Here is a 13586-nt window from a genome sequence, read left to right as displayed (position 1 = left end):
ATCATTTGGCTCTTTAGCAGAGAAGATGGGAAGCCACTGTTCTGCATTTCTGAAGTAGAATGGTACCCTTTTGAGTTGTGATGAGCTGAACCCATCCCCTTTAGTTTAACCTTCACTGAGGAAATCCATGGAATATAATAGATCTCCATGTGAGAGAAAGCTAGTGTTTGTTTTACAAAGCAGAAGCCACTCCTCTCTTCTGCTGCAGTGAAGTCAGTGTCGTTTATAACACTATGGGCCAAACCACTGACCCACCAGAACCAGTGGCCAGCACCCCATGACTTAAGTGACTTAAGTGAGTTTAGCAGAAAGTGAAGAACTCTGGCACACCGCTTGCAGTTGCATTTGACAGAGCTCCAAGGCTCCAAGGTTGGTTTTTTTTTTGTCACCTTCACTGTCAGTGCAAGGCATGCTTGGAGTTTTCTCTGTTCCTTTTATGATTTTATTCCACAAGTTTAGGTGAAAGAGAAACAAACCCTCATGAATCCAGAACAAGAGTTCTGAGAAAAAGTCTTGGATCATTGAAGTCAAATCCTCAGATGGGGAAACATGAGGGGAGATATCTCCATGTTCCTGCTGCCATTTCACAAGTCTATCATCTTGGACTGCTTAAAGCCCAACCCAAGGCCCTTCCACTGCCTTGTACCACTCTGTTGTGGGCAAAGCTAGTAAACTAGTATCATACCTCCACAGGAAATACATGCTTGAGAAGATGAGGGGAAGTTCCTATGAGTTCAGCTCAGATTAACTACAGGCTTCTGTATGGTCATGGGTCTATAACTTAATTAAATTTACGTTACTGACTCCTAGCTATCTGACAGCTAGGTGCCTTGTTTGACATAGTTCTTTGGCTCCATTTATAGTCATTGTTAGACAAGCAGCTCCAGGTAGTAGTTTTATCTAATTGCCTTTGAAGTGGTCATCTGTCTCTGCAAAGAGAACATAAACAGAGCTGGTTTAGTAAAATGAATCCCACCCGTTTTGCTCTGACCCCACCATCAGAGAAACATTTTCAGCCATGGTCAGAGGTGTAAATATTGTATAATGGCACTAAACCAAGGCTGAGCCTCTGTGTTAACTGCTAGCTGTACTCGGTGACCTACGTGCTGCACATAGTCAGTGACAATGCTGCTTGGCCATGGCATTTCCCTAGGACTGTAAGCTATAGAAAGCAAGTCCTCATGCTTGTGAGGCAATGACTGCTCCTTGCTTGTACAACAATTTGTACAGCTCTGGGAATATCCATGATAGAAATTATTTTTATGGTTCCTTAGTAAAAGGAGAACATGCTACAGAAGGACCATTCATCAGTGCTTTGTTTGAAGTGGAGCACATTCTGTCACAGTGTTATTTCCTCATGGCCCAATACAGCCTCCAATGGGCCTATTAATTAGAAGAATAACTTTTCCCTTTTGATATTTTTTATTTAAAAGCCTGGTTCATAAGTGATGGGGTGGTTTTTTTTGATGGAGGATTTAAGCCTCCTATCAAGATCAGTGGATTGGAAATAGAATTCCATTGTGTCTACTTTACTCTTTTTTTTTTTTTTACATAAAAAAGAAGAAAGCATGAAAGACGAGGCTGTTCAAATAGCGGCATTCATTTTCTCTGAATTACTCTGAGATGGTACAGTGTCTAGGATCAGGTATTCAAAAATATGAACAGGAGGTAATTCACTGTTTGAAGTCCATACTATACATCGGAAGAGATTTTTTTCCCCTTGAGTCCTTACAGCATGCAGGATGTATTGCTAGCAGGGGCTGCTACAGTTGTGCAGTCTTTCAGATAGCCTTTGGGGATTTATAATGACTACTGAGGCATTAAGGTAACAAACTTCCAGAACATCTTTAAGGAGCAATTAGTATCAGCCTACCTGTGATCCTGTGTTTGAATGTGCAGAGATGAAATGCAGTGTTGGTTCAGCATCATACATTTCAAAGCTGAGGAGCTCTCTGCTTAGAGAACGCTCAGGCAGGACTGAGATCACAGAGATGAGGAGCTCCTTGCTGAAGTTAAGTAATCCTAATGGAGTCTTTAGTTTAATTACTTGTTTTAATAAGCTGCATTTAGACAGCATAGATCATTAACTGATAATAACTAACATATGCGTTCGGTGGAGCTCATGTAACCCACAGAACCACTGCTCAGCACAAGCAGCACATTGCTGTAGAAGCAGGGTAAATTCCTGAAGAAGCAGGGCAGATTCTCAAGCAGCCAGCCCTGGTTGAGCTATGTGATCCCATGGTTACATAGTTGTCTGTTACTGTCCATTACTTTCTAGTTTACTTTAAATTACCTTGATTATGTCTGCTACAGAAGGTGTTTTTCAGCATCATTTCTTTGCAGTTTTTGAGGTGGAATAAGCTCTGTTCCAGTTTGCACAAGCACTGTAGGAGGCATGCCAGAATAGCTACCCTAGAGGCAATACCGTATTGTTTCACCGTATCTGCCTTCATCCTGGTCTTGAAATCCAGTCTGAAAGCTTGTGGGAGGTAAATTCTGCCTGATTGGTACAATGAATTAAATTAAATTCCCTCATAGCATCCACCTGGGCTGCGCAGCACGAGTACTTAGGGGCACTCTCAGTACCCAGAATATTCATGCACTCAGCTCTTGATCTCTGAACTCTCTCTAAACAATGGAACTTTTCAGAATAGCAGAGTCAAGCTTAATGATGCAGTGAGACATGCTGGATGTGCTGGTCAGATCTTGTTCCTTAGGGTCATGCAGCTGGAAAGCACAGCTGTAGGCAGTTTGCAAAGCTTGCTTCTAAGATACTGTCACATCAGCCATGAGCACTTTCTTGTGTAATTTATTGGTTTTTATCCTACTGAGTCAGAAGGGTATGCATTTTTCTTGGCTAAATTAAACAAATCAGTCACTTCACAAAAGGCTCCAAATGAAAGATTGTTGTAAGCAAGACCAAATACGTTCTCTTTACAGATCTAGGGTTCAAAAAGAAGAAGAAGAAAGGGGAAAAAAAAAAAAGGAGAAAGAAGAAAAAAAAAGACAAGAAAAGAACAAGGAAGACTGAAAACCAGCTTACTGTTTGCTTTGGGCTAATTAGATCTTATCAATGAAAAGCCAGAAATTTCTTTCTTTAGCATAATGCCATGGTGAAAGTTGACCTGGTGTTTATGAAAGCACATTGCATGCTGCTTTTCAGCTGAAATTCTGGAGCTGAAGTGAGTGATCCTCATTAAAAGCTTGATGTGAAGGTGTGTGGAGCACTGCCTTTCAGAGCACACACATGTATACTATTAAGGCCTTGGTAACAGACCAATTACAGGACATTTGTCATTCATCTCAGATGCTGTGTTAGAATGTTATTAATAGGAACTGGTCTTGCTTTCTGCCTGACTTTCATAGAGGCAAGAAATAAGACCCCTGGGGGGGAAAAACACTCTACCCTATCCTAACGCCTCGAAATACTTGAACTCTGAAGTCAATAAAGCGTGACTCCATCTCTGAATATTGGAGCTTTAGCCATAGTGTTATCTTTGGCTTCAGCAACATGCAGCAAATTGGGGGCAAACCAGTATCTTTAAACATCAGATGACTGCAGACTGATGAATAAAGCAAAAAACATCTTGCCTTCAGCTTAGTTATGACAGTCATCTTGAACTGTGCCTCCTTCCAACAAATTAGACTTCTAAATATTGGAGTATGTTCAGGACTGGCTGCAGAGATGCTATGACCTTGCACTGGAAAAAGCAAGGTTCTTGCAAAATAGACTATTTCTTTGAGGTTAGAAAACGTGACATGTGGTCTGAATGCATCCCTACCTAGCTAGCAGCCCTCAGTAAGGCCTAAGCAATGCTTAGTCCTGAACAGAGCACAGCCTGTCCTCTCTCATGAAAAATCTCTGCCTTTTTCTCTCCTTGTTGTGCCTCAATACAGAGATTCTTTGGACAGATCTCTCCAGCTGCCTGACAGCAGCCCTGCCCTGGCTTCATTGTCTTATCCTTCTCTCTTTCTCTGGCTATCTTTTGTATATCAGGAGCTGTTGAAGCCCCTGACATATCTGTTGTGGTCGAGGGGGGAATTATTATTAAGTACCCTCACAACAATAATAAACAATATGGCAAAAGGGTATTAATAAAAATAATAACCCTTTATTAATGAAATATGCCAAAACTCATTAAAAAGGATCGTTGTATGGTTGGAATATATATTTACAGTGGGAATATGCAGTCTTAGGTCCAGGCTCTGGATCAGGTACTCAAGGCAGGGCAGGGCAACTCGAGGCAGCTTCTACAAGACGGGTCCAAGTAGGCTTGAAGCAAGGTTTGAAGCAAGGCAAGGCAAGGGTGACTACCAAGTCACTTGTATATATACATCTTGCCAGAGATCGATTGGTCCAATAGGGCACTGAAGCTAAGGTGTAGCTGCCCAATGGCAAGGCGTTCTGCCAGGCTATAAATGTAAAAGGCAGAAACAAAACCTTGTATCTGGGGGAGCAGTGGTCAGCTTAAGTGCTCTCACCCCAGATAAACATCTTGTTTACCAGACAGGCAGGAGTCCTGTCCCCTCTGTTCTTTTTTCCTGCGTTGCCCTGTTTTTCTGCAGGAAGGAGGGGAGAGAAAGGGACCTTGTCTAGACATCTTAAGGCCTGTCTGGATTTGTACTGGGCCATGTCATGGCCCTACCATGACAATATCTCAGCACTTATTGTAAATTCTTTCTATTCTAATACCTAATATTCTCCTGAGGCATTTGCTTTCAAAGCAATTAGGCATCTGTCAGCACCTTTTGTAGATTTCAAGCTTTCATATCAGTATCCTAAAGTGGAAATAGCATTCCAGTTAAAAAATCATAGCTTGGTCTTAAGGTTGGAGTTTTTCAGTGAGTAAATCTCCTTTAAGTGGATGAAGGCAGCTGCTGCTTTGACAATTTGTGGTTTTTCTGATGGTGGAGGTAAAAAACATTTCTTTCTTTGACACCAGTATCTCCGTTAACCACTTATCCAAGTCCTCAGCTTCCCAGAGTGGGCAACTTGCTTGTGGGTTTTCTCTCAGGATTCGTGTAACAGCTCAGGTCGCAGGGAGAGATCCACCAAAAAACAGTCCTCTACACTCACATATCACTTTACTCCATCCAGGCATCAAAACATGCACATCTTGAGAGCTACGTCAATGCTTGCAAAGGCTTTCCCAATTGTCAGAGTATGTTTGTTAATAGTAGTGTAAGAACTCAGTATTTGCCCATAAAGTCCAGTGTCCATCAACAGCATTTTAAATACAATCAGCAGTGTGCAGCCCTCCCATCATTCCTGTGTGACCTGGTATAGGTGATCCTGCTCTGGCAGGGGGGTTGAAATAGATGATCTCTTGAGGTCTCTTCCAGCCCCTGACATTCTGTGATCATTCTGCACAGTGCAACTGTGCCAGCTCTACAGAAGTTTGGTCAGGTGCTGGGCTGTAAACCATCCCTTTGCCCTGCAGCCCAGGTCACCCTGTTAGAAGCAATACTCAACTCTGGCAGCTGTTTGCAAAGCAGCCACAGCACCTTTCCTGACTCAGACTCCTCATAACCTGTGTCCAGGTCTGCGGGTCCTGTTCCAGAGGGCAGAGAGTGAATCAAGCACTCAGAACTGTTCTGCAGATATGCTTACTTGCTCCATAAATATTTGAGAACAGAGAGACCATAGCAATGCATTTAGCTGTCCAGAGTGCAAGCAAAGGTATTTATGGGAATTTGCTGTTCAGCTGGAGTTTGATTTTTATACCTCTTTTAATTATGTCCTTTTTACTTAGTGCAGCATGAGTAACAATTCCCCCTTTGTATGTATTTTGTATCTATTCCTATTTCCTATTGAAATTCCTAGGAAAGACACTATCCAAGTACAGAGTTGAAAATTTCATTTTAAAATAAGCCAGATGTCCAACCTTTCTTTGGCTGCCAAGCCCTAAAGAGTTCAAGGAAGATGTTAAAATCTGTCTTCCCGGCTGTGAAAAACTAATTGCATAGCATAGGTGATGATCCCTGTCTCCCAGGAGAAGGAATAAAACTGCTTCAGGCAAAAACTCCACTGTTATTTGTCTAAGGATTGGAGTTGGCAGTGCCCATGGAAAAAGTTTAATTGCTTGCGCTCCTTGCTGGTTAACAAATGCAGAGACAGGATCACAGACAAGGCAGGTGAGAGTTTTTATGTTGGCATCTGAAAACCTTATTCACCTTACGAGAATCTTTTTCTTCTTTCTTTTTTTTCCCCTCTCTGTGAAAGAGCATTTGTAAGCACAGGGGGTGCCTAAAGGAGAAGCAGGGGTTTCAGCCTCACTATCTTACAGTGATATGAAAGAATCCCATGGCCTGGCCAGGTTATTTTATGCCAGTGTGGTAACAGCTATTCTGTTTGCAAAATGGATGGACAATTCACTCCCCTTGCAAAGAGTTTTGTGAGGATTAAGATTATTAAAGCACTCTGGAGATTAAAAGTGCCATTGAAATCCTGAGGATTAGAAGTTGCAGATGACTAGTGAAGTGGAAGAGCCTAGGAGCTGCACTTGTCAGGATAAAAATTGTTAACTTTAAATCCAAATGTAATGGCCATGCTTTACTGGTTTCCAGACTGGTGGAAGTCATGGAGCACACACAGTGCTGAGGAAGATCAGAGGGACAGCCAAGACTAGTAGATGCCTAGGTCTCACTGCAGAAGCTCAAGGTATGAGGGCATGCACTGTAGGGCATTCATTCAGCATAGTCCCAAATACCATAACCATCTCTGAGGTATTAATAGACATTGACCAAATCTTGATGTAAATTCAACATCTGAAAATCTAAGTGCAAAAAAATCTGTCATAAACCAGTGTGTTGAACTGAAATTGAAATAAGGAGAATGTAAAGGAAAAGGTCCATTTATTTTTGTAAAAGAAGTTCCAAAATGCATGTAAAAATTTTAATATAGCCCAATTGCTACCTTCAGAATACAGTAATCAGGTCTGGAGGGGGCTACATAGCTGAAAACATAGAGGTGTGCTGCACACCAGCATGGTTCAGTGGCAGAGTCCAGAAGGGATCTGAGCTGGAGATTGTTCCAAATGGAGAAATCAGTCCTAGAGCAAGGCACTGGGAGAAAGAATAGGAATAAAGATCCAGTGGAATATGGGGGAAAATAAATACAAATTCAGCGGGTGCACCAAATACAAGAAACTTGTCATTAATGTGAGTGACTAAACAAGAAAATCAAATCAAGTGTCTGTTATTTTTGACACCATGCTTCACTGATCTTATAGCTCCTTCTACCCAGAAATAAATTGTTCAGGGTGTGTAAATGTATTTCTGCACTGGGTTGTCTGAAGCAGGACTGAAGCTCTGTTTTACAGGCTGCTGTTCATCTGAGGCCATTTTTTTCTCAGACTTTTCAGTAATCCACATAGGAAGGAAAAGATCCCTGTGGTCCCTCCAGAAGAAATCTATGCTTCTTATGTCAGATTGTCTTTGAGAAGCAGCAGGAGTTTCTTATGATACTTCCAAACCAAAATTACCAGAGCTTTGCTGTGCTCTCCCCCATGGCTGGGAGAAGTGGACCCTACATGCATCCATGTGTTCCTTAGCCCCTGGGTCACAGTCTTACAAGCTCCCACAATGTACACACATCCTTCAGGCTTGGGCTTCAGTCTGACCTCAGGGGTGCTTATCTTTGGAGCCTCTTCGGTGCTTGTAAGAATTATCACTTGGAGGTGATTCTGTTTTTCAGGGAGAGAGCTCCACTGGCCTGGTTTTGTTCAGAAACAGCAGAGGACAGAAAATACCATCTTTTGACATCATCCTCATTTTATCTCCATAGTTCTCCCTTACCTCCTTCTCTCCCCCATCATTTGCTTGTGTGTGGCTTTAGCAGAAATAGGAATCTTCCCAAAGTCCTGCAACCCATTGTTTCTTTATTTTAAATACAAGGTTCTTTTATTAACTCCAGCTGGTGCACCTCACCATGCTGAGTGTGTTTGCTTTATTAAAATTGAACAGCGTGCAAGTAGGACATTGTAAATCACAAGTGACTGGGCCAGAGGAAGAGGGAGGGAGAGATAGGGACTCATGACAACAAAGAGAGCATAAAACAGGCTGGGCCTCCTGGCTAATACAAGCCAAAACTTATGGAGTACAATTTGCAATTGCTCCCAGGAGGACTGAGAAGTGCCAGACAGCAGGGATGGATGAGCATAAATACTGGAGCACCTAATGTGCCCTCTCGTGTACTAGAACAGAGCTTCTCTGCAGGGCTGGGCATGCCTCTACTGTAATCCTTGGTTTTATCTTATATCAGTGCCTGGCAGTGGTCATCTTACATCCACCCGTGGATGGCCTTGTTAGACCAACCAAACCAAGGCAACTGGTACCACTGTGTCCCTTGTGGAGAGGGAGGTGGAAGCTTCTTGCCCATAATTAAGCAGTAGACTTTTTCTAGCTTTGTTTATTTGTGCCTGATGGAGGGAAATGCATCTTTTCCTGCTTGAAACTTGTGGGCATCCACAGCAACAGTGGGTGTAGATGGACTAAGTCCAGACAGAAAGACAACAATTTCCTTCCCTGTGCCAGGATATTTCCTCTGCTCAGAGCACTCCCTGAAGCCACAAAATTGCCACAAAGATACAACAGCTGTATGAAGAGTCCCTGGCTGAGCTGATGACCCTGTTTTGGAGTCCTCAGCACCATAAGGAGCTGCCAATCTCCAGTGCAGGTGTGTATGTGATTTGGAAGCTGCTCTGCTTGGACCACGTCTCAATGCCTTCTCTTTTCCAGTGCTCCTCAACCTGTGGGAAGGGCCTGCAGTCCCGTGTGGTCCAGTGCATGCACAAAGTTACCGGGCGCCATGGCAATGAGTGTCCTGTCCTGTCCAAGCCAGCGGCGTACAGGCAGTGCCACCAAGAGGTCTGCAATGAGAAGATAAACATCAACACAATCACCTCGCCCAGACTTGGTGAGTGAGGAGCCTTGGGGGGAAGATGCCACCTGCAAAGCACCAGATAAATCTCCTGGTTCTGCTGTGCCCAATGTAATAAAATGTGGGGCTTCAGAGGATTGCCCAGGGCCAGAAAATAGGAGAGGGCCCCCCCCAAGTCAGACTCTAGACTTAAGTTGTAGTGTGGACAGGTCCTCTCTTATCCATCAGTTCTGCCTCAGTGTCTGCCCAAGCTGGAGTACTCAGCAGTGGATAGACCTGAGAGACCAACAGAAGCACACAAATGGTGGGTAACTGATAGACTGATCACAGAGGTGAGGGAGCCGACAGGCACATCTTTCCCTGTCACAAACACCTTCACACTTGTTTTTGCTGCAGTGAGTGTAAAGTATGATGATTTATTCATCCATACCCTAAGAAAAGTACGTGGCCTTGACAAGTAGAGCATCGCTGTTGTTTTTCCTTTTCATTTGCTGCCACAGGAGTCTGGTTTGATGAATTAATTTGCCCATCCAGCCTCTGTGTGAAACCACTGATTTTCTGTCACTTCCTTCTCACCCTCCCTGCAGCCCCTGTGTAGCTGGCTGAGATGAGAATGTGGTGATAAGTCATCTGTTTCCCCAGACACCTTGACACCCTATTTGAGAAATGGCTTTAGTTAAGAATGCTTCTGTTAATGCAAAATTGTGGGAATCCATGATTTTCCACATCATATTTTTGTAGTTTATAAGGAGATAGAAATATTTTTTGCCAAACTTCAGCCCTGTGTGTTCTGCCTCAGCTCCAAGAACCAAGCTGGTTTCTTTACATTTCACACATCATCACCAGTAAGATGAAGCGAAACTGAGCCATCAGCTGACACAGCCTTAGCAGTGCTTCCCATTACTGTTCAGTTCTAGAGACTGGGCTGTAAACAATGCTGCTAAAAGCTTACCAGAAAGAGCGGCACCCACCCTGCTTGTCTTGCAGAACACCTGAGAAGGTGGAGCTGCTAAGTGAGAGACCCATTGTCTAATAGCACCCTCCGGTATGAATTAGCACCCCAAGCTTCTGAGATTTGTTTCCCAAAAGTTTGAGAGGATATGGGACGTTTTATTCTTGCAAATGCAGTCATACTGAGGAGCTTCTAACCTCTTTTTTTAAGGACATATGAGAGCATTTCCAGACGTTTTAGCACTATGAGCATAGTGAAAGAAAAACATTTCATTTCAGAAGTAAGCCCATGATGCGCTGATGAGACAAGAAATCCATCCTACTTCACATTTTAGGACAAAGCAATAAAAACCTCACATGTTTAGAAGACTGAGGAGGCTCAAGGCCCTGCTGAAAGTAATCTGCAAGTAATTTGAGATGCTTTTGTTTTTAAACCAGGCTTGGAATTACCACGGCTAGAAAAAATGATATTTCATATTAGCAGAAAGATATATCATGGAGTGTTTTGATCTTCCTGCTTATGAACAATTCTTATTGGATTATCTTTCAACAAAATTTTCTGTTTCCTGCAGTGTGAACCTCACCAAAAAAATTATAGAGGAAAACATTCCAGTAGTCTGCAAATTCCATGCTGTCTTTTCCCCACTCCAGAGTGTTTTTCAGAAGCATCTAAATGTGGAATTCACCTCACCTGATTTTACTTCTGTGTCCAGTGTCCCTCAGTGAAGACACATTCAGGGAGGGCTTATTCTGTCCCTCAAGCATCTGACCCATGTCACTTCCTCAACATGCTTCCTGTCTTCCATCATAACTTTGGACCTCTAAAATATTAGAGGTCCTAGTCTTGTGTGTGACTCAGTGTCTGTGACATCAAGTCTCTCCTGTCAGATTCATAAGGTCTGTCTCAAATGTTCCTGTCATTTGTTCAGCCACATCATGCTTTCGGTGTCCACTTGGAAGCACAGCAGCGATTGCTGCAGATCTAACTCCCTCAAACAGACCCTGCACTACTGGCAGACTCAGCTCTACCCTCCCCCTATTTAGGATGGTCACTTCCACTCAGATTTTTTTCTCACAGTAAGGTCTTTTTAACTGGCTTCATGTCCCTTTTTTTTCTGGGACAATGCTACTTCATTTCATCAGATTAGATCAAACTTTTGCTTCTTGTTTAACTGAACGAAGCTTCAGCCATAAACGTTCCTACCAGTTTTGCTGCCATCGTTTTCTGGTGCTTGGCACTGAGACTCACTGCTGAATACAGGACAAGAGCCTTTCATCCAGCAGGGATGAGGAAGAAGGGACTCAAGATGCTGCTGGGTCAGCACCTTTTCCTATTCTTTAATTAGACTATTTTTGTCACAATCTCAGGGGCCACAATTCCCGCCTCCCAATAGCTAATTGTTGTCCTACTGTTTTTACTACACTAAGAGATATTATTTTTCTTCCTATTAATTTATCTTTGCATCCAGTTGAGTTTGATTTTGCTTCTCTGTAAAATTTTTTCCACCAAGAGGATAGTGGCCATATCTGAAAGCATGCCTCAGTGCAGCACTCTCTGTGGGAGCACCCAGCTTCTCACTGACTGCTCTGCAGTATTCAGGTGCTTCAATCTAGACCTGTTTGTCACTGAGACGAAAAAGGTACAACATGGAGGATTGTGCTCCCCAGTTATGACCTGCTGCACCCTTGCAGTGAGCACTCCAAGAGCTGGTGTTTCAGTAGAAGGAACATCATCTGATCTCCAGTGTTGGCAGGGAGACTGACCCTTGCTTGCCTCACGTGAAGTGATTTTGGTCACCCCTGCAATGCTCTTCCTGGCTAATCTGCTAGTTTCTCCTCTCTTTTCTTGTCCAAAGCTGCTCTCACGTACAAGTGCACAGGCGACCAGTGGACAGTGTACTGCAGGGTGATCCGGGAGAAGAATCTGTGCCAAGACATGCGGTGGTATCAGCGCTGCTGCCAGACTTGCAGAGACTTTTATGCAAACAAGATGCAGCAGAAGAGTTAATGAACCTGTGCTACTTCTTAGAGTATCACAGCTACTTGTATGTAAATCACAGACTAGTAGGTCTGAGTACTGGAACTTAATGAGTTGCTACAATGTGGTGGATTCCAAAGCATACCTAATAAGACTTGAAACTAATTCTACAGACTGGATACCAAAGTAATCCACTCATCCACCTTAAAAAAAAAAAAAGAAACAGTCATCTCAAGGAGCCAATCATGTTATCATATTTTGACATCCTTACATTTCTCATTAATGCTTTTTACTTTAATATATTAAATCACCAGCCACTGGATGGCTTGCTACCATTAAAGGACAAGAGTTGCAAAGTGATTACATTAAGGTTATGGGTACCTCCATGGAGGAAGGCCTCTGGCAAAATAATTCATCAAAGGTAGAGACATAACTTTCATCTTTTCATTTTGGATTTCAGATGATGTTTTCAGTTCCCAACAGCTATCCCACTGTGGAGTGGGCTTGGAGGAACATACATAAATAAAAGGCTTAATTTAAAGAGAGGATTTGCTGGAAGAGCTTGTGAGAACTGATAGCAGGGGATGGACATCTGAAATTCCCACAGAAAACTCACTCAGTACAATTATATCCAACATTCCAAGTCATATTTTTAGAGCAACTAATAGGGACTACTCTATTTTCTAATTTTAAGAAACAATCTCTCTCCCCCAGAATAATACAGTTTCTGTTATGAAACTTAGTTTTTTCTCTGAGCTTAATGAAACGGAAGCTTATGAACAGCAGTAGACAGTTATTCTTAAGCAAGAACCATTTACATGAGATGGGAGAAGCCAAAAATAATTTAATCCAGTAGAGCTCACTGAAGGATTGCCTGGCCTAATCTCTCTCCAGTTTTCAGAAGTCAGTCAGATAATGAGACTGCAATGTTTTAAAGAGGACCGTGAAATTGGATAGGGTTGGTAAGAAACAGGATTCAAAGCCACCTTTGTGTGAAGGGTGAAGTGGAGAGCAGAACAAGTGTTTCCTATCTCTTGGCTCTTGTATATCGGAGGTCATGTAGCCGTTTGAGTCAAAAGCAGTCAAGGATGGATGACATTCAAAGTGTAATCTTGAGGTTTGTTAAAGCCACAAGGCCAAGACTTCCATTGCCTTCAGTAAGGGTTAGGATTGTGCTCACTGTATTTTAACACTTCCTGTCTTTTGTGGTGCTATCAGATTTGGTGCTATCAGAGCATGTTACAAATGCTGCATATATGATATTCCCTTCCATGACTCTGCACTTTAAATCAAACTCCTCTCTGAGATGTGAGTCTTGAAACAGGAGCTCTACCCAGGGCAGAGTTTGTCCCCTCCGTTAGTCCTGCACATCAGTGTCTCTCTATAATATCTTGCTCCAACATGGATTGTCTTCCTTGCCAGAGTCCAGTGTCAGTTATGCAGTGGTTAAGTTACAGCCCACTCTTCAGGATACAAACAGAGCCTGTGGATGAATTGCAGCTTTGTACTCGCTCTAGAAGTTGTGTTACTGTACTCTGTGGAGATGAGTGCAGAACAAAGCCCAGCTACTTACACCCAGCCCCTGGCCGGTCTGGATTGCAGCTCACGCTTGTCCTCACCTTGTCTTTGTTGCTGTTGTCTCTTGTTTCCAGTGCAAGGAGGAATAACGACTTAGTCCCTTGCATATCTTTAAAGCAACTTTTTCTTCCTTGCTACAATCCTTTCAATATCCAGGACCTCACTGGAATAACTCATTAGCATTTTATTAAAAGC

At 42.8% G+C, this 13586-nt stretch overlaps 1 protein-coding gene across 1 annotated transcript in view; it reads left to right on the top strand.

Moving 5' to 3' along the window:
* Window positions 1–11843, top strand: part of ADAMTS17 (ADAM metallopeptidase with thrombospondin type 1 motif 17) — a 180768-nt gene extending 168925 nt beyond the window's left edge. Inside the window, exons 23-24 of the mRNA XM_054388055.1 lie at window positions 8743–8920; window positions 11692–11843. Coding sequence (XP_054244030.1) covers window positions 8743–8920; window positions 11692–11843 — 330 coding nt within the window. The remainder of the gene's footprint in view (window positions 1–8742; window positions 8921–11691) is intronic.
* The last annotated feature ends 1743 nt before the right edge of the window (window positions 11844–13586 follow it).

The sequence above is a fragment of the Indicator indicator genome, chromosome 16 (assembly GCF_027791375.1).
Source record: "Indicator indicator isolate 239-I01 chromosome 16, UM_Iind_1.1, whole genome shotgun sequence".
Taxonomy (NCBI): Eukaryota; Metazoa; Chordata; class Aves; order Piciformes; family Indicatoridae; genus Indicator; species Indicator indicator.
The sequence above is the reverse complement of the archived record's forward strand: the minus strand, read 5'-3'. Positions and strand labels throughout refer to the sequence as shown.